We start from the raw sequence: 19,595 nt of genomic DNA on the forward strand, positions 1-19,595 counted from the left end.
CATGTTTTATGAGAAAGTTTCTCAGGACTTCGAAGATTAGAGATTCTCAAAGTTCTAGCATTCTCAGAGCGGAGTTGCGAAGAAGCGGCGTTAGCATCGCCGGGGAACTAACTCCACAGACACACAGGACTCGGCCCCACCTAGGACCTGCTGAGTCGGAAACTCTGGGCCGGGACCAAGAATTCTGTTGAAACTAGCCTTCCACAATTCAGTTGGGAAACCACTGGACTAGATCTTCTCTGCTTCAGTATGGAGAGAAATCTCCTCAGGAGCTTAGTGAAATGCAGAATCCTGGGGTCCCTCACCCCCCAGAGAATTTGATTTAATACAGTTGAGGTAAGGCCTGAAAATATGCGTTTTTAATAGTATCCCAGCCTTTTCTAACAGGTGGACCATAGACCTCCTTTGAGAAACACTGAGTAATAGTATAGCTTCAGAATAGAGATAAAAGAAAGAAAAAAGAAAGTTGAGGGAGTCAACAAAAATAGGTAGGAAAAGAAGAAAAAGAAAATATCCAGCTCTATGTTTATCCATATAAAACCAACCAGAAAGGAAAGGGTTTGATTCTAAATGCTCTGGAAAGAAAATTAGATCCAGAAAGCTGATACCTAAGTAACTCACACATTTCATAAAGTTTGATGGACAGGTCCGTGAGGATTTTTCGCTAGCCGTAAACAATTCTTCTTTTATAACAGAGGTCTCTGAGAATGACTCCTCTTGACATTACAAGTGTAGAGAAGTCACTCGAGTTCTTCCCTGCTTGATGCCCAAGAATTTGATAAGCCATTGCCATTTTTAAAGGACTGTCGTTTATTGCTTGTGAGTCACAGGAGGCCTTAATGGCAGAAATTACTCTTAAAGCCTTGTCCTGTTTAGAGAGCTAGGTCGGAATTAGCCATTTCCTCTCAGAGGTTCCTTTCTTTTTCTTATAAACTTCCAGGGATAAATCTCAGAGAGACTTAGTATCTAGAAAATAAAGTTCTGTCTCAGTAGAAGTTACAACCCTATAGCATAGTGAGGTTAATTACTAAGTTTTAAAGTTGAATTTTATCCTCTAATCCTCTTCGTTTAAAAAAAAAAATTGAATTGCCCACTTTGGGTGTAGGTTATTCCAAACAGAGGATAAAACACGGACTTCCTGAAATCCTCAAAGATACGTATAATTTCTGAGGCACCAAAAGATAGTTTCCAGGGCACAGATATCCCCAGACCTGCAGGCTGTTGACGGCAACTCCTTTATGAAGGATTGGCCTCAGAGTCTGTCCTCCCTTCTGCAGTTTAGAATTAGGCTAAAGAGCAAAGGCCCTGGAGTCAGACTGGTTGACTCCATGAGTAATGTGTGACTTAAGAGCTAAATAACCTAATCTCTCTCTACTTCAGTTTTCTCATCCTTAAAATAGGCATGTTAATCATAATTATTACACACAATCTCATAGGGTAGGTGTCATAATTTAAAAGATTATACATACAGAGCATTTAGAAAATGCTCTTTGACATTTAGTAAGCATTTAAATGTTTTTATTATTCCACATATTTTATATAGCATAGAATGGATCTAAGTAGACTTGAATGTGTCATTTAATATATTTATAAAAACACACGCATCATTGAAAGTACTTTGAGAAATGAATCACTCTTCACCTTGTTAGTCAAGAATTCATTAGATAAGAATCCAAAAAAAAAAAAAATCCAAAGAGAAGAGCTTTGGCCTTTTTTATTCTGCTTTATTGGTATTTCCATTCCAAAGTATGCCTAAAACAGTTCCTTAAATTTCTCAGGTTGCCTGGGTTTGTATTTGTGGCTCATGCCTTAACTGTGAGACCTTGATGAGCTGCCTAATCTCTCTGACCTGTTTTCCCACCTGCAAAATGGACTCGTGAGCACCTGCTGTGAAGGGAACCTTGGGAACAGAGTTGCTGTGTAGCTGTGGGTGGTCCCCGGCAACAGAGAAGAGAGAGTGCCGACACCCGCGGGTCTGTGGCACATCCCAAAGCAGCCACCCAAGAGAAAGAAATGTCTCCAAAGTCTTGTCTTTTACCATTGAGATTCATACGAATTTTTAAAGTTCTATTGCATGACATAGCTGTATTTTTTCATGTAAAAATGTTTTAAATTTCTTTACAGTTAAATTACTTAAATTTCTTCGTCCTTTGTCCCTTTAACACTCCTCAAGGAAAACTAATACTCCTTGGCTGCCCATTTTTTCCCCTAGAGGTAAGGACATCCATTTCAGAAACCCTAAAGGAAAGTTCTATGCAAAAATCACATTTTCACAACCAAGCTACAACGAGAAATCTAGTGTAGTAAACTATTTCCCGATTTACCAAGGATTTTCACTTCTCAAATATTCTTCTCCCACCTTTCTACTCACCATTAAAGACCCAATATAGGATTTTTGTAAATGCACAGTACAGGAATTGAAAGCAGGAGATGCAATACTAGAGAAGCCAGCATTCCGTGGAGTTAAGAATATACTGCAGAGCTATTTCACAACTCATACATTATTCAGCATAAGTAACTCCCAGAAAAATTGTGTTGAGGTGTTTCCCACATTTCAAAAGCACAGAGTTGTACTATAGAATTTGTAAATTTTCTGAATAGGGCTTCAAGCCTTTTATGAAACCATCGCTCTATCATTTTTTGAGGAAAGAAGACCTCGTCTCTAGTTTTTGTGTAATAAAACACCTTAACCTGAATGCTAAAATTCTTAACTTGGTCTTAAAATCTAAAAGAGAGATTTGTTCCTACCTTATAATGAATGATGATCTCCCAGTCTAAAAAAATCAGAACACCATGATTTATAACAAGCATTAAAAAAAAAACTGTCATAATGTCATAAACTGTTAAGTTAAATTCTCAATTACTTCTTCTTTCTCTAAATGTACGTCAAGCTAAGTTGATTTATGGACTTACACAGGTCTCCTATGAGAAGGTTATAGAATAAAAGAAGTACTTCATGCAACGTCATTAGGGTCTCTAGAACCACATTAAAAATCATACTTTAAAGAGTCAAATAGTAAAATATGTATATATAGTAACAATAAATGGAGTTGTCTAATTTATTAACTAATTGAAGTAAGATTAAGGAGCATTTTTATATCTGGAATGTAAATGATGCTTTTTCTACTTAGTGATTTATTTCTCATAAGTGATAGTTATAAATTACACATATCATCAGCATAAACCACTGGTCTTTTAATACTCTTTTCTCTACTGAAATTTGTGCCCTGAAGTTGATGCACATGTTAAGACAAGATTTTCAGTGATTTTTTTTTTCTCGTCGTCAGATGCTTTGGAGATCTTTATACTTTCAGAGAAGCAGAACACTAAAGTAAAGCAAAACCGCCACATGAGTAGGTGAAAACAAGTATCTTTTCCTTTTGTAAGTAAATTAATATGGTAGTGCTGCGATGAGAAAAGACCTCAATCAACTCAAGTTTAAAACAGCAGATTTCATATTTTCATTGGAAATTTAACTATGATGTTACCTTATGTATTTTAGAAAAATATTTTTTTAAGGCTAAGTTTTTCCAAAGAGATTGTATGGGTGTTTGGATCTGAGATGTTTTGTGGACAAGATCTGCCTGAACCAGTTGAACCTCTAATGGTGCACTGCCCACCAGCTCGAGCTCAGAGTCCACTGTAGGCACCTGGAGAACAAGTCAGTGTACACCTTTTATAATCTTAAATGTTGTCTCAAATAAACTATTTACCTTAGGAGCCGGAAGAGATAATTTCATATTTTTTCTATTGTAAAACCAAGACATGCTCAATGATTAAAAAATAAGAGAATGCAGAAGTGTCAAAAGTTAAAAATCAAACTGTGGTTCTCTTAAACCTCCCCTACACCTTCTACCAATAAAACTCCTACACCAGCCATATATTCTCCACAGGTACTCACTGTTAAAGGCTGGTGTATTAAAATCATTTAAGACTTTTTAATGAAAATAAAGCAGGTATAGTCTGTATAATTTTACAATAAAATGGAATTATACTATAAATATTGTTGCACATGTCCATATAGAAAATCAAATTTTTATTAGATTCTGTGGCTAGAATAGAATCAGAAAGGGAAGTAGCTGAACTGCCAATGGTTTCATGGATTAAAGCTATGACAATGGTATGCTCCATTTACTTTATAGAGATTTACCAACTAATAAAAGGTCAAAGGATCAGAATGTTCCTGCCTGCTCTTTAGAGTACCAGCTCAGCAGACAGAGCCAGGAACATGCATAAAAATGTTTGCACTCTGACCATTCCCTCCCTGCATTCCTATGTCAGTACTCACCATGCCCCCTTGATTAGCGCAACCTTACTTAAGAAAGGTTAGTAAATTAAAATTTCGTTGTAGTCTGTTATTCACTATACTTGATTGCATTACAGCTCGATTATGTTATAGCATCATTCAATAATAAAAATTACAATGATTTTCTTGAGATGTTGATGTGTCGTGATTTCAGACATTTCACCCTCATCACTTTGACAGAGCTATTTTTCAGCTACCTACCTGTTGTTTTTATAGCAAACTGACTTCATTCATTACAGCTTGATTTTTCCTAATTTCGTTGTCTAAGGTTATTCATCTTATCTTGTGGTCCTAAAGGGGCTGTGTGTGTGTGAGAGAGAGAGAGAGAGAGAGAGAGAGAGAGAGAGAGAGAGAGAGAGAGAGAGAGAGAGAGAGACAGGGCATGTTAGGCATTGTGAAAGCTGTGTGGGTGGGTGCTAAGGAACTCTGTACTCACAGAAAATGTTAAATAAGAACAACACTGAGCACGTTAGGCATTGTGAAAGCTGTGGAGGTGGGTGCTAAGGAACTCTCTACTCACAGAAAATGTTAAATAAGAACAACACTGAGGATGCACGCTGTCATTGCTTTGACCTTTGAAGATTCTGGGCTTTCCTGGGACCTCACAGGATGCCCACTTTATTGTAGAAATAAATAGTAAAACATATATATGTAGTGTGTTGGCTCATACAGTCCTGCATTATGAATGTTCAGACTTGCATTTTATTTAAGTAAGTTCATCAAATGTTAATGAAGCATCTGCTATGTGCCAGGAACTATGATAAGCACTGGTGATACAGTGCTGATACAGCAGTGTATCAACAGAGACCTAATCCTTGCCCTCATAGAGTTTCTAGTCTAGTGGGGAAGACAGCCATTACTCTAGGATATATGGATATGAAAGGTATTCCAAAAGAGTAGGTAGCAATGCTTTGCAAGTGTAGAGCAAAAAGATGTGAGCCACTCTCCTAGGTAAGGGAAGAAATCTCTTCCTGAGAATAAATTAGCCAAGCAAAGATAGGCGAGAAGAGGAAGAGATATTGTATCTCTTAGCGAATGTCATCAAGTGTCTGCTATTTTTGAAAATCAACAATTCTAAGATACTGACTAACAAAACATTGTTTTATGCTATTGGAGAACCTCTGGGAGTAAGATCTTGTGGCGACATGCTAAAAATGTAGACTGGGACTCTCAAAGCATAAGATTAATGTTTCCGGCTCTGATCTACCAGTCCAGGCACCAACCAAATTCTGCTTCTAGTTCATTCTCTTTCTGTATCCCATTTCAACAGGCTAAGTTATATGTTTTTCTCTCCTTCCCTCATCTCAATTATTCTTCCAGATGCACCCATCAAGTACCAATACTATAATGTACAATGTTTTCCAAAATGTCAGATGAGTAACTGGTATAAAAAGAGATTGTTTAGGTAGAACAAGGTCAAACTTTATAATACTTATGCATTTATTTTTCCAAATTTCTTCTTTTTAAATAAACTCAATTAACTAGCAGGTCAACTTAAAGAAATATATTAAGTAAATAAAACTGAAGCAACATTCAGGTAACATCGTTATAATAGGGGTGCTCAAACTGATAACTTAACCTTTCTGTACCTCATATATTTCTTCTATAAAGTGAAAATAATAAGAGCAGACTCACTGATAATGGTGAAATGAACATGTCCTTAATTCATAGCTGGTACATAGTAAGTTTTTAACAAGTCACAATTTCCTTTTTCTTCCCTTTCTTACTGTCTACATGCCGACCTTTCTGCTGTCGACTCCTAACTGGCCTATTCCTAACAATTAAAGATAAAATGTAAGATAGCGCATATTGACTGTACTTCAAAATAAAAGCTTGAGATAATCTTATTATAGTGCATTTATCTAAAGTTAGGTTAGATAGATACACAGACGCAAATACATACAAAAAATGTCAGTACGAAAAAAGTGTTAAAGGACTGGAAATCTTTTTTCTTCACTAATGATCGTTAGGCAGAGAACTCTAATGTCATTATGATATTGTTTGATAGACTGTGTTTATCTTGTTTTGTTTCTCTCTAGGTAAGAAAAGACGAGAAGCAAAGGCTTTTGAACTAAAATAGAGATTGATTCTCTGTTCCACCATTTACCAGCTGTGTGACCCTGATCATAAACTCACTCCTTCTGAGCCTCAGTTTCCTCATCTAATGATATCTACTACCTTACGAGGCTGTTGAGAAAGTAGAGACAATGGATGTGAGACATGGAACATTATACTTTGCTTAAAATAAGTGCAAAAAAACATTATTATAGTTACTATTTTCAAGTTTACCTACTTCCCATGACAAACTATATAAAAACCTCATTGCAGAAAACATTTCATTCATGAGAAAAGAAAAGCCCTAAAGTCATTTTTTTTTAATCTTGGAAACAATATCAGCCAGAGTTCAATTGTAGATAACAGAGGCCATTCTTATTATGTTAAGCAGAACAAGATTTTACACTAAGAAATGAGTGCTCACATAATCACTAGAAAGTATAACGAAGCAAGCAGGTTTTGGGCTGGGCCATCAAAAGAGCAACACAAAAGTGACCAAACTTGTAGAAAAGCTGTCCTGCCTTAAAGAAAAAGCTGAGGAATCAAAAAATGGGCCCAGCAGCTATTGGATCTAGGAAAATGTCCAATCCACAGGAGTCAGGAAGCCAGGGCCATGATGATTGGCTCCAGAGTAGGGTTACTAGGTAAAACGTGGGACATCTATTTAAATTTGAATTTTATATCAACAACAAATAATTTTTAGTATGTGTGTGCCATACAATAGAACATACTTATACTACAAAGAAGTTGTCGTTGATCTGAAATTTAAACTTAACTGGATATCACTTATTTAACTGAGAGTCCTTAATTACCCCTCCTTTATCTAAAATTCAAACTTAAGCAGGTGCCTACTGTTTTAATACCCGCAGAAAGGCGCTTTGCATGATGCTGCCTTAATTCAGTCTCAGGGGATTGTATCAAATTGGCAGAAACTAAATCACATCAGACACTCTGGCTGCAAAGACATTTGGGAGATACAGCTCTTAGTTTTTCATTCTCTGTATTGTGGAAGACAGGCGAGAACTACGAAGGAACATATGAAAAGCAAACAATTCACCAGAATAGTGATACAGTAATATTAATTCATTGCATCTGTAATTTGTTTTATATTTAACAAATAGCTATATCTTGAGCATCTGTTATTTACCGGGCCCTATAGGTATTGGGAATACAGCACTAAACAAAAAAAAAATACAAAGTCCCTGTGCTCACAGTTTATATTCTAGTAGAGAGAAAAAAAAAAAATGATTAACAAAAAAACCCTATAAATTACAGAAATACATAAAATCGAAAGTAAAAGGCATCTATAATCCTACCCCTCTTCTTCCATCTCTCTGTGAAAAAAAAAGTAAAAATCTCCTATCTTTTTCTTTCTCCAATTTTACCTCCCAGAGATAATCATCAATAAAAGTTTTATATTCGTGTGTTTGCACATATATTGTAAATAAATTAAACCTGATCAAAGTCCTACAGTGGTGGGAAGTATATAGGCTCAGTTCATCTGCTGAAAGGGTCATTAACTCACAAAGCTAATTAGAAAAAGATAGAATCCAGACATCTCTTTTCTTGTCCCTTGGGATCCTCAGTGTCTGACTCAACTTCCATGTCCATCTGGGAATCATTTACCCTGTTGGTCTCTATCCCCATGCCATCCTGCCTTCACCTTTACCTGCTTTGGATCTTCTCAGTCGGAGCCAGGGTGGAGCACACAGAAGACAGAACGAACCTCTTTCTAGAGAGTATCAATCAATTTCCAAATTTCCAATTTTTATTTGGTGTAACTCCTTGATCTAGCATTAAAGATCCTCCATGTCTGACTCTCACTACATGACCATGTTTTCCACCCACCATTTCCTCATAAAAACTCTGCTTCAGTTATTCTCCAAACATGCTTTCCTCCCACCCCATATCTATATCTCTGTCCAGACACCGGTCTGTATGGAGGGCCTCATCGTTCAACACTTCTGCCCACGGGCATTTATCCCTGCCCAGGATCCAGATTCAGTGCCCCTTTCTTGGCGATGCTGGCTTAATTCTGTTCCTATAGAGGCCAACCTGAGACAAGGATACAAGTACAAACAGTTTATTTAGGAGGAGGTCCTAGCAGGCTGGTGTGAGGGAGCAGGGAGTGAGGCAGGGAAGGGAAAAGCTAACAAAGGAGGTTATACGGTAGGCCCCGAGAGGTTCGAGCCAACTAGGGAAGTCAGAGAAAAGTACCCCCACGAGGCAAGAAAGCTGAAGTGTTTATCTTCCACTGCTCTCTGTCATTTGCTGAAGGTAGCTCCTGGTGACGTGAACTTCCTTATGATCTGGCCTGGCCTGTGTGGGGACTGAGAGAAATGCCTCATGGAAAATCATAGCTGTGTACAGTTGGCACTGTCGTTGTATAGAGAAACCGTGGGTTCCTGGGGGATATGGACCTGGGGACATGTAGCATATTGGCATCATGCCACCATGGCCTTGGGTCTGTATCATTCTTGCCTCATGTTATAAGTATTTGTGTGTAATCAGAAAAAAAATTACTAAATCATTCATTGTCTTAGCCTGGGTTGCCCCAGAGAAGAGAGCCAGAGGCAAATTCTTCTGTACTACAACTTTATCAAGAAGTGCAAACCCAGGAAAGCAGGAGCAGTGACAGAAGGAAGCGAGGAAGGGAAGACAGAAGCACCAATGTGAGGTATGTTTGGAAGCTAGCTGCCAGTAAGTACAAACTGCTTCATCTCCCAGACCTGTCCCCTAGGAGGCTATATAAACTGAGTCTCTAAGGACACTCCAACAAGAGAAGGGAGGGAGAAGAATGTATCTACTTGTTCCTTTCTCCAAATTGTCAAAGGATCACTTGACAGGGATTGAGGTCTGGTGCCCATCTGCAGTGCACATGGGTGGGCACTGGAAGAATCCCATGGCCTCCGACATCTCAGCATTGAGATGCCCCAGGGCAGTTGGTGAGTAGATGTGTGGCTGTGTAACAGATGAGGGGTTGCTTGTGGGTTCATGAGGTTGGTCTGAATCTCATCTGTGGCCAGGCCTAGGGCTAAAGGGCCTGGAGAGGAGCAAAAGCAAGAGGATCTGAGAGGCTAATTAAGTGTGTCTGATTCACCATCTGAAGTAACTCAGTAATGATGACCTTATCCTCATGTGGAACCACATATCATGCCGAGAAAATCTTCCTGAGGAGTGTGAAGCATGCCCACAGTAGCTTTCAAATTAAAATCAACTTTCCATTGTGAAAATCTGGTACATAAACTAAAATCAAAGAAAACTGAGTGGATAGAGGTATTTTTCTCCCATAACGTCTGATCTCGGTGAAAACGGGTCTCTCAGGAACTGGAGAAGTACTGGAAGGATGAAATGAAGGAAAATAAACTAAGAGAAGCAAGTCCAAATTAGTTAAAATCAGGAAACCTTGTTATTATCAGTGAGATAAAGGAAAGGGGTTCTCTGGTTCACTCAAAAGGAATTCTACAAAAATTTTTTAGTTCTTTTATTTTTACGTGTCAACTTCTATGAAGCACTAACTATAAGTATATACAGATTTTTATGTATTTTTATGAATATTCATTAAAGAAGCAGAGGGAACTATCTCAAGGAACCAGGATGCTCGAAACCTTTATAGGCGCTACCCTTGGAAGACAGGCAACAGGAACAAAAGGAACGTGTTCATCTGTTGAAGAATATGAGCAGCAGGAAGAATACAGGCCTATACAGCCATTGTTTAAACAAGGATACAGGAAATGTGCATGACTTCAGTTTCTTTATAGTCATCACCTCTGTATTTTTTTTTAAATCTGGATACTGTGGAATGCATTATAAGTAGGTATTGATGAAAAGGTCGATGACACTTTTTCTACAATCATGCAGTATTATTTCAAAAGGAATTACTTTAAAAAAAATACTCGAAGTGCTAATATACCTTAAGAAACATTCCCATTTAAATTCTGCACCCTATGAAGAAATTCAATTATTGAGTTGTCCCACATATGCAAAAAATGATCTAAAGGTTTTTAAATTAATATATTACATAAATATACTGTTAAAATACATAAAAGGGTTATATAGAAGACTAAACAATGAATACAATAATGAAGACAGTGCAACCTTGGTTTTAAACAAATACATTTCAATTTCTAATAGAACAGCTCTTTAAACTGCTACAGAAACCACAGTCTATGTAATGAGATCACTGAACATGGTCTTGAAGATCAAGTGCTTGGTTATAGTCAGCCATAGCTTCCTCAATCACACCTAGTTTACCACGAACTTCTGCTCTAAGATTATATACTAGAGCATCATTAGGCTTCAAAGACAGAGCTGTAAAAGAAAAAAAATTCAAGATACGTTTTTATGCTATAACACCCCCAAATAGTCTCATTTTTAAAAAATAAAAATTTTACAATATAAAACTTTAATACTACTTATTTGAAAACATTTTTCTTCATATCTATCTAATCATTTAGTTAAATTTAAAATATCGAATCTTCCTAAGAAATTAACTTCCTAAGAAATTAACACTGCACATCTTTCTTTGAAAGGCTGACAATGTTTGTATATAGTTTCCCTAATAATTTTCTATATCTTCACTTACCAATACTGTAAGTTATTACATAAAGGAGCCCATATTAATTACATTAAATATATGATGTAGAAAAACATTAATTCTAATGTAAGTTATCTAGACAAATAGACTTGATGGTTTTATACTTTTGTTATTTAAAAACAAACACATCAACCACTGTAAACTTACCCAAACATTACAAAAAATATATACCTTTACTTAGGTCTTCCTCAGCGAGTTCATATTGCTTTAAACAACAGTAGAGCTGTGCTCTGTTAAAATATACTGCAGCCCAAAAGGGACAGTTTTCAACTACATTTGCAAAATCTTCTCTTGCATCTTCATACTTCTTTAATATTGTATTTGCGATAGCTCGATTCATCATAGCACATTTATTTTCTGGATCAAATTTTAAAGCCTTTGAGAAGTAGTCACTGGCCTATAAAATATGAAGATAATCATTTGAATATATTTTAATTGGCAGTTATACAGCAATTCTAAGTACTTTTATTCTTAATTTAAAATTCAGACTAGTGGTATATATTAAGAGGGTAGTAGAAGCACTTTACATTAGATATGGATGATAAGGATGTGAATTTTCTGTAGAGAATGTAAAAAAATAATAAAACTGACCAACAGTTGGTCTGCTTTTTGTTATCACCATGTGTAGGCAAATCTAGACAATGTCAGTGGACCAGTGCCGGGGTCTTGATCAACAACGAAGTGGAAATTTTAAAAAAACTGGTTCTTTACCACAAAAGCTTGAGATGCTGATTAGAAACACTACCACTCAAGACAGGAATCTCTTCTCTTAACTCTATGATGGATGAAATTTGGCTCCTACTTTAAAACTTACCCTAAAGGAAAAGTCAATTTTCACAATTGAGCTTGTTCTCTCTGATTACTTACCACTCTATTTTCCACCAATAACCACAATCTGACTTCTACCTACCTTCCCCTCATCTATGAGTTCTGCTCTTGTTGAACATGTCCTCAGCACAATGGACATTTTCTAGTTCTTTTCTTCTGTGACATTTCTGTGGCATGAACATTCTTGATCTGTCCTTTCTTCTTAAACTTCTCTCTGTCTTTGAGACAGGGTGTCTCTTTGGTTTTTCTCCTACCTCTCTGATCATCTATTAGTATCCTTCAATGATCTATTTTTCTCTTTTTCCCAGGGATTTGTCCTCAGTTCACTTTCATTGTGGGTGAAATGAAACACTGATAGCATGGTGGCCAGGTGCCCAGACCGTGGAGCCAGATTTCCAGGTTCAAACCCTGGCTCTACCACTTGTTATCTCTATGTCTTTGGGTGAGCAACTAAAGGTCTTTTTTTCTCACCTTTTCTCATTTGTAAAATGGAGATAACAAATAGAGCACTACTGCCAGTGTTGCTGTAAGGATTAAGTGAGCTAACAGTAAAGTACTGAGAATGATATGCAAAATCTAGAAAGGACTCAATTGTTATTAATATATTATTTTTTCCCAGTGTCTACAAATGAAGATACATCATAGCCCTCGGGCAATCCTCCATGAACTTGGCTGCCTATGGCTTTTGAGAGGCAATTAGATCAAGATTCTGTAACCCATCTCATCCCAGGAAGCTGCAGTTAAGTGCAGTTTAAGCATCTGTTAAGATGGCAGCAGAATTGACACCCTTCTGTGAAGAGCTCAAAAAGAATTTACTCCTAAACAATAGTCTGGACTCAGAATCATCAGAAATGAGGCAAAAGAACAACTCCAAGACTCCAAGCAGGGCCAAGACTTCCTTGAGAAAGCAATTTAGGCTTCATTTTAATTCACCAATAAATGACTGATAAAAGTGACACAACTGTACATCATAACAGCATGACCTCAATCAGATAGAAGCAAACGTCTACCTCACCTAAAATAATAAACCTTAGTAAAATACAATAGTATATCTAACTTTGAAAAATGTAACTTTCTTCGACAGCTTTCAAATAAATTACTTATACATGAAAGCCTATAATTTATTGAGGTTACTTAAAGTACAGGAGTATTAACTATGAAGCAATTAAAGGCCAAAGACACCAACCACAATGGGTGGCCTTAATTTTTTAACAATTAGTCTAATGCCCTCACATTTGTAGTTAATTAGAAAGCAGATATAATTATGTTTTAGTAAGTCACCTGCAGTTCATGATGCATACAAGTAGCTCATCCAAATGTGGTTTAAAATCGTTAAGTCACTAACTAATGATAAAAGAAGCTAGAACACATACATGTTTTAACCCTCTAGAGATTATTTAATCTGTTGAGAGACATTTTCTCCTGACCCTAAATCTTCTTTCCAGTACAGTCAGAAGCAAAGATGAAGAGAAGCAGAGAATATAAGAATATTCTCCACAAAGAGGCTTAGAACACACTAAAATAGCTGAATAACTACTTTCAAAATCTGTTTATCTCTGGAGTGTGCACTGTGAAGCCCAAGCATCCAGTATATCAAGACAGAGGACAGAATATACTTTAGATGAAATATTTGCCCAGCTAATGTGTCCCCAGTTCTGAAGAAATAGAGACATACAAAAAAAAAAAAAAAAACCCCACATATTAGATCTAACCAAATAGTTTCATACATGATACCCAGAGAGTTATTAAAGACAAATACATTTAAAATGTTAGTGTTTCCTTGTCACATGGATCTTAATCTTTAAAGAAACAGAAAATTGTCCCTGGCACTATATTGTCTTAATTTCACTAACTCTACAATGCAGAGAGACATTGCTAGGACCCAGCCAGAGAGTGGTCTGAGTTTGATGAAGTTTAAGGCAATTGACCCTGGCTTGTCAGCCTGGGGAAACATTAGCCTTCCAGCTGTCCACCGAAGTCTGAGCTTCGACAATCTCATTCATGCCTTATAGAATTATACCTTCAAAAATTCTCTGTCCCAGCATCAAGTTTCATCACTGACGTCAACCAGGCTCATCTCAGGGGTCAGCAAGTTGTTCAGGGTATGACCTAACTTTGGAAAGAATAACAGCTAAACCAAGACAATGGCAGAAGACACAGAATGGAAGGAACGTGTTTGAGAAAAAAATAAAAAACACAACTGACAGGATTAGATGAAGGAGGTGAGGAAAAGAAAGTTATGGTTGATGCTGATGTTTCTACTCAACTGACTTTATATAAGATGACATCTTGAATTGAGAGAGGATTTATACGAAGAAGCACTGGACTAGGGGCAGAGGATATAGAAATTTATTCTTTTTTAGCTCTAATGCACTTGTAAAATGTCCAGTTTTAGCCACAGGTGATAAATATTGGTTAAGAGCTCAGAAGAAAGGTGGAGGCTGACCTTCAATATAAGCCGTGGGTATAGACAGGCTTTCTGAGTGAGGAAATATAGGGAGAAGAAGAAATAGTGTGATTCCTGGCCCTACAGAGCATACGGTCTAATTGGAGTGAGGACGTACGAGATCTATACACAGAAACAATTGTGATGTGACACCAAATAGTACTGAATATGTATAGAAAGAATTGTATAAGAAGCAATGTAGAGTTAAGATCTCACTTTAAATTCATAACTGCAAACCTCAAATGAGAACTTAATGTTGTTTGGTAGGTAATCCTACTACACTTCCATAATGTGTTCACCCTACCACTCTAAAACAACATTTCACATTTTCTCTTTTCTCCTCAAAACTCCTAGCTACCCTGTTCCCCTTTTTAACTGTCCGCCCTTACTCTTAACTAATAATGGATACTTGTATTCTATGGAGAAAATATAATCAATAGGAATGCTTACTATCAAAATCTACCAATCTACATTCAACTGTGCCCCAAATCTCCACCTTCCCTCGTGACATAATGCATCCTGTCTCCCGCTCCATTCAAAAGCCACCCCTGCATCTTTCAAACTCTAACTCCAGTAAATTCTCAAAGATTCTGATCTTAATTATCTCTGCCACACTCTTGCATCAACAATTTCTCCCTCTCTACTAGATTCTTCTTATTAACATAGGAACATGAATCAATAGCCCTCATCTTAAAAAACAAAAATGAAACAAACACAAAAAAACATATTTTGTCTCACTCTAGCTAGCACCCCATTTCACTACTCCTCTTCACAGAACCAGTTGAACTGTCTCTAATTCTTCACCTTGCATTTTCTTCACAACCCTCTCCACTCAAGCTTCTGCCTCCACTGCTATTCCAACAATGTTCTTGCCAAAGTCATGAATGACTTCTTCCATCTTCCTCTTCCTTGACATCTCAGCAGCATTTGACATGGAGCACATTTCTCTTCTTAAAGCACTTCATTCTTGAGGTAATATCATACACTCCTGCTTTTCTTCTTATCATCCTGGCTGGATGCTCCCTTCTCAGACTACTTTCTGGCATCTCTTCTCTGTTTCACTTCTAAATATTTGTCCTTGAACCCCTTCTCTCCACCTATACTATTTACCCAGGAAATCTTCTATAGTCTCACCAATATTCTAATACGGATATAATAATGCATATATGAGACCGTATTAGGCATTTATCATTACAAATATTTTCTTATGTATTTTCTATTTCTTCTCCCAATAAAATATAAGCGACATCATAAAACAATCCTTCCTTATCTTGTTCAGCTCTGTATCTTTGGGATGTTTATAAAAGTTCAGCACATGGCAGGTACGTCGCAAATGTGTGGAGACTGAAAGAATTAAGAGCTAGGTGGAAACAGGAAATATCTGCTGAATTTTTCCAGCAAAATACAGACACAAACCATAGCCTCTTTGTACATAAAGGTGACCTAAAGATCATTTTATTAAAGAGTATGGTGACGCTATTGGGTGGTGAAGAAAAATAGAGAGATGACAGTTCTCAAAAAATGCAAGCAATAAAAACAACCTTTTAAAAAACCGTGTACATTGTTTTAAAAGGGTTGTGAAAAGTACAGAGGAACACAGAGCTTGTGGGAGAAGCCCTCCCAAACCAGGCTAGGCTAGAGAGGTCATAGTGTAAAGTCCTTTGCTATAGCATCAGAGGGAGCCCAACTTGAACAGTTATCATGGTCCATACTCCTGTTTGCCACAAGAATCTCTGCTATTAGACCAGGAAAATAATTTATTTCATTCAAATATGAGCAACATAAAAGTAATGTGCCTACCTTTCATCCTTGTAAAAACAAGGATGAAAAATAACTTAATTTTTGGAAATATAAAAACTCACCAGACAAAGAGTATTGCTACAATCTAGGTAAAAATTATAACATAACATTTCAAAATGAACTAGGAAAGAATTGTTAAAGACGCAATTGCATTTAAGAAAAAAAAAATTAAAAGAAGCCTGAACTGTAAGGTCCACATGCGGATAAATAGATCCCTCAGAAAACATGGTAGAGATTTAAAACAGAGATTTGAAGAAGACAATGAAAATGAAAAAGAAATTAAAAGATTAGGAAATGAGAAAAAATAATTGACATATAGAAGTCAAAGGACATCAAATATATATATACACATCTCAAATATATATATAGACACATCTATATATATATAATGGATATTCCCAATGAAACAGAAAAAAAAATTTCCCACTGAATTCAACAAAACTTTTCTGATATCTACATATTGAAAACATACACTGTGTACTTGATAACTCCAACCCCAATGGTCATGTCTAAGATATGCCTTGGTAAACTTTTTACTTAAAAAAAAAAATCTTTGGTTATTCTAACAAAAAGAAGTCACAAAAAAAAACACAAAAATCAGGTTCACATCAGGCTTCTTGTCATGAACATATAGACAACAACAAAAAACAGTGTAACAACACAAGACACTCAAGAAAGAAGTGGGTCAGGAATTTTAAACGCAGACATGACTCCTTAAGATATAAAGGCTACAGGCAAACAGCTATGAACATGAAAAAATCAAGAAATATTGTTTTCATGAGCCCTTTCTCAGGACTCTACTAAAGGACTAATTTCAGACAACCAAGAAATAGTTGGTTGGGGGAAAGACTTTGGCAAAAAGCCTGGTGATGAGAATCGAACATATTTAACTGAAAAACTAAAACTAAAATTTGAAATAAGAGTAACAAAATAGTATGCAAATATTAAATCCTTTGGCAGTGAGAGGACCATGAAACTCACAGCAAAATGGGAGAACAGAGACGGTAGAAAGAAAGCTGACATAATAAGGTCGGCATATTTAAGAATATAAATATAAACACTTTTTAAAAGAGAATATTATTAACTTAAATTAAATAACAGATGAAAGACAGGAGTAAGGGAGGAAGAGATTAAAGGGTAATTTTATTGTTCATAGTAAAGAAACTAAAGAAATAAGAAACGAAGGGTATAAAAGTATGCTTATGAAGGTCATCACTAGAGCAAAACTGTAAAGCTTCCTAAATATCAGAAAAACTGAAAAAAAAATTAAATAGGCCCCCAAACAAAACACTTTTAAAATACCTGAAAACAAAAAAAATATGACATAAAAATAACAAAACTAAGGCCAAATATACTGATCATGCCAAAATGTAAATGGGCTTGACTCGCCTATTAAAAAAATATTTTCAAATTGGCTTCTAAAGCAAAATCCAACTCTATGCTATATAAAAGAGACGTCTAAAACAAAGGATTCTAAATGTTGAAAATAAAAGGAAGAACAAAGGAACACCAAGTAAAAGAAAACCAAATGAAATCAGAGGTCACAATCTTTATATCAGATAATGTAGAATTTATTCTAAAGAGCCTTAAAAGAAACAAAGAAAATCATTTATAATGCTAAATGCTACAATTTGTAATGCATATGTAATATATACAAATATCTATACATGAATTAACGCAGTAGCAATTTTCATAAAGCAGAAATGACAAGAAATATAAAGAAAACCATATAGGACCACACCAATGATGGAATACTTAAGTATCCTTGGACTTTCCCAGTCCAAGATAAACCAAATGAAAAAAAAAAAAATAGATATTGACTAATTAAAAATATAATTAATAAGGTAGACCTTATACATGTACTTCAACTCTATATCCTGATAATAGAATCTCTTCTTTGAAAAGGCCCCTGGAATATTTTTAATTGGCATATATTAGACCACATTAAAACTCAATAAATACCCAAATTAGAATGTATAAAAGCCCTTCCACTTGGACAATTTAAATGCCTATTAATTTAATCTTGAGTCAAAGAAAAAATAAAAGTATAGGTGCAAGATTTGGGGAAAATAAAAACTAAACTATCAAAGGCCAAAAGTACTGCTAAAAGCAGTACTTGAGGAAAGGGCATAACCTTAATAATTTATCACAATAGAAAGTAAAGGATGACAATAAATGAATTTACCTTCTGACTCAAAAGGATAGACAAATAATAAGATAAATTGAAGGAAAATAGAACGAAAGAGTAAATACAGACTTTAAAAATTAGAGTTTGAATCATGTAAATGCACGACAGTTCAAATAAAATAAATTCAAAATATAAAAAATATCATCTAATAACCCAACGCTTTTATTTCATATATTATTATGAGTTGAGGTCCAAAGAGATTAAGATATCATAAAACCAGAACTAACATTCAGATATTCTTTCTCTCAGTAAGTGACTGAAATCTAAAAGAGGTAGAAATTGAGTTAGATAATCACATCATAAAAGAGGGTCTTAAAGGAAGGCTAAGATTTGGCTGAATGGAGGCAAAGAGCAGAGGATTCCAGGCTGGCAGCTAGCCACGATAAATAGCAAGGCATTTGTTGATACTTGGATAAGTCCAAAACAATACTTACTGGACAAATGTTGAATGGTTGTTATTAATGAGGAGAATAAATTCATAGAGTTTAAACATTTAAAAAATAATTATAAACATTCTTATGAAATAGAACTTTTTTTAAAACTAGCTAATGAATGATTAGCCTGGAATATAAGGATTGTATGTTGAAACTATATATAGCAAAGAAAGCATTTAGTGTTAAAAAGAAAAGGAAATTCACATTACCTGGGAAAACTGTCTGTGGTGAAGGTAGATATTTCCCGCATTAAAGTAAGCGAGTGAATATGTGGGGTTTAAAGAAACTGCTGCTTGATAGTCTTTCATTGCATTCTGTTGCTGACCCATAAACTCATGAATCACACCACGATTTGTTAAGAACTCTGCTGTAGTATTGATCTGCAATATAATAGTATGAGTATTTAACATCTGGGAATAGTATTTATCTCCAATTTCATGTCTGCAAAAACGAATAAGTTAAGAAATCTACTTGTGGGAAACTAGTAATTTTATAGTTCAGGTAAAACCCCATTAGATCAAATAATGAGAAAGGACTGGGTATGAAATTGGTTCAATGTTAACACTTTGTTGTTGATTTGGTTGTAATAAAAAAAATAATTTTAAAGCTTTACTCAGTTCCTTTCCAAAGAACAGACAGAGGCAAAAAGTGTTTCTGTTTAGCTCTGTTAAAGCTGGAGAGGAAATTAAATAGTTAATATGTTTATTTGTCCTGAGCAGTAGCAATTATCTTTCAGCTCTTTCCTTTTTTTATTAATCTCAAAGATTATAATATCTACTTGAATCTATAGATCCAAAATATAGGAAAAAAAGGAGATTCTCTGTTACTGTACACAAAATCTGAGAATTTTATTTGCCATTTCACTACAGATGAATCTGGGAGTTTACTTTGTTCTTTCTTTAGTTTCTTCAAACCCAGAACATTATTTCAGTTTTTGCATT

The 19,595-nt window shown here is 35.7% G+C and overlaps 1 protein-coding gene across 1 annotated transcript in view; it reads right to left on the bottom strand.

The window, feature by feature from the left end:
- Positions 1–10,541: 10,541 nt before the first annotated feature.
- Positions 10,542–19,595, bottom strand: part of TTC6 (tetratricopeptide repeat domain 6) — a 169,902-nt gene continuing 160,848 nt past the window's right edge. Inside the window, exons 29-31 of the mRNA XM_025047939.1 lie at positions 18,864–19,034; positions 11,130–11,355; positions 10,542–10,672 (exon numbers count right to left, since the gene is read on the bottom strand). Coding sequence (XP_024903707.1) covers positions 10,542–10,672; positions 11,130–11,355; positions 18,864–19,034 — 528 coding nt within the window. The remainder of the gene's footprint in view (positions 10,673–11,129; positions 11,356–18,863; positions 19,035–19,595) is intronic.

This window comes from Pteropus alecto, unplaced genomic scaffold, assembly GCF_000325575.1.
Source record: "Pteropus alecto unplaced genomic scaffold, ASM32557v1 scaffold104, whole genome shotgun sequence".
Lineage (NCBI taxonomy): Eukaryota > Metazoa > Chordata > Mammalia > Chiroptera > Pteropodidae > Pteropus > Pteropus alecto.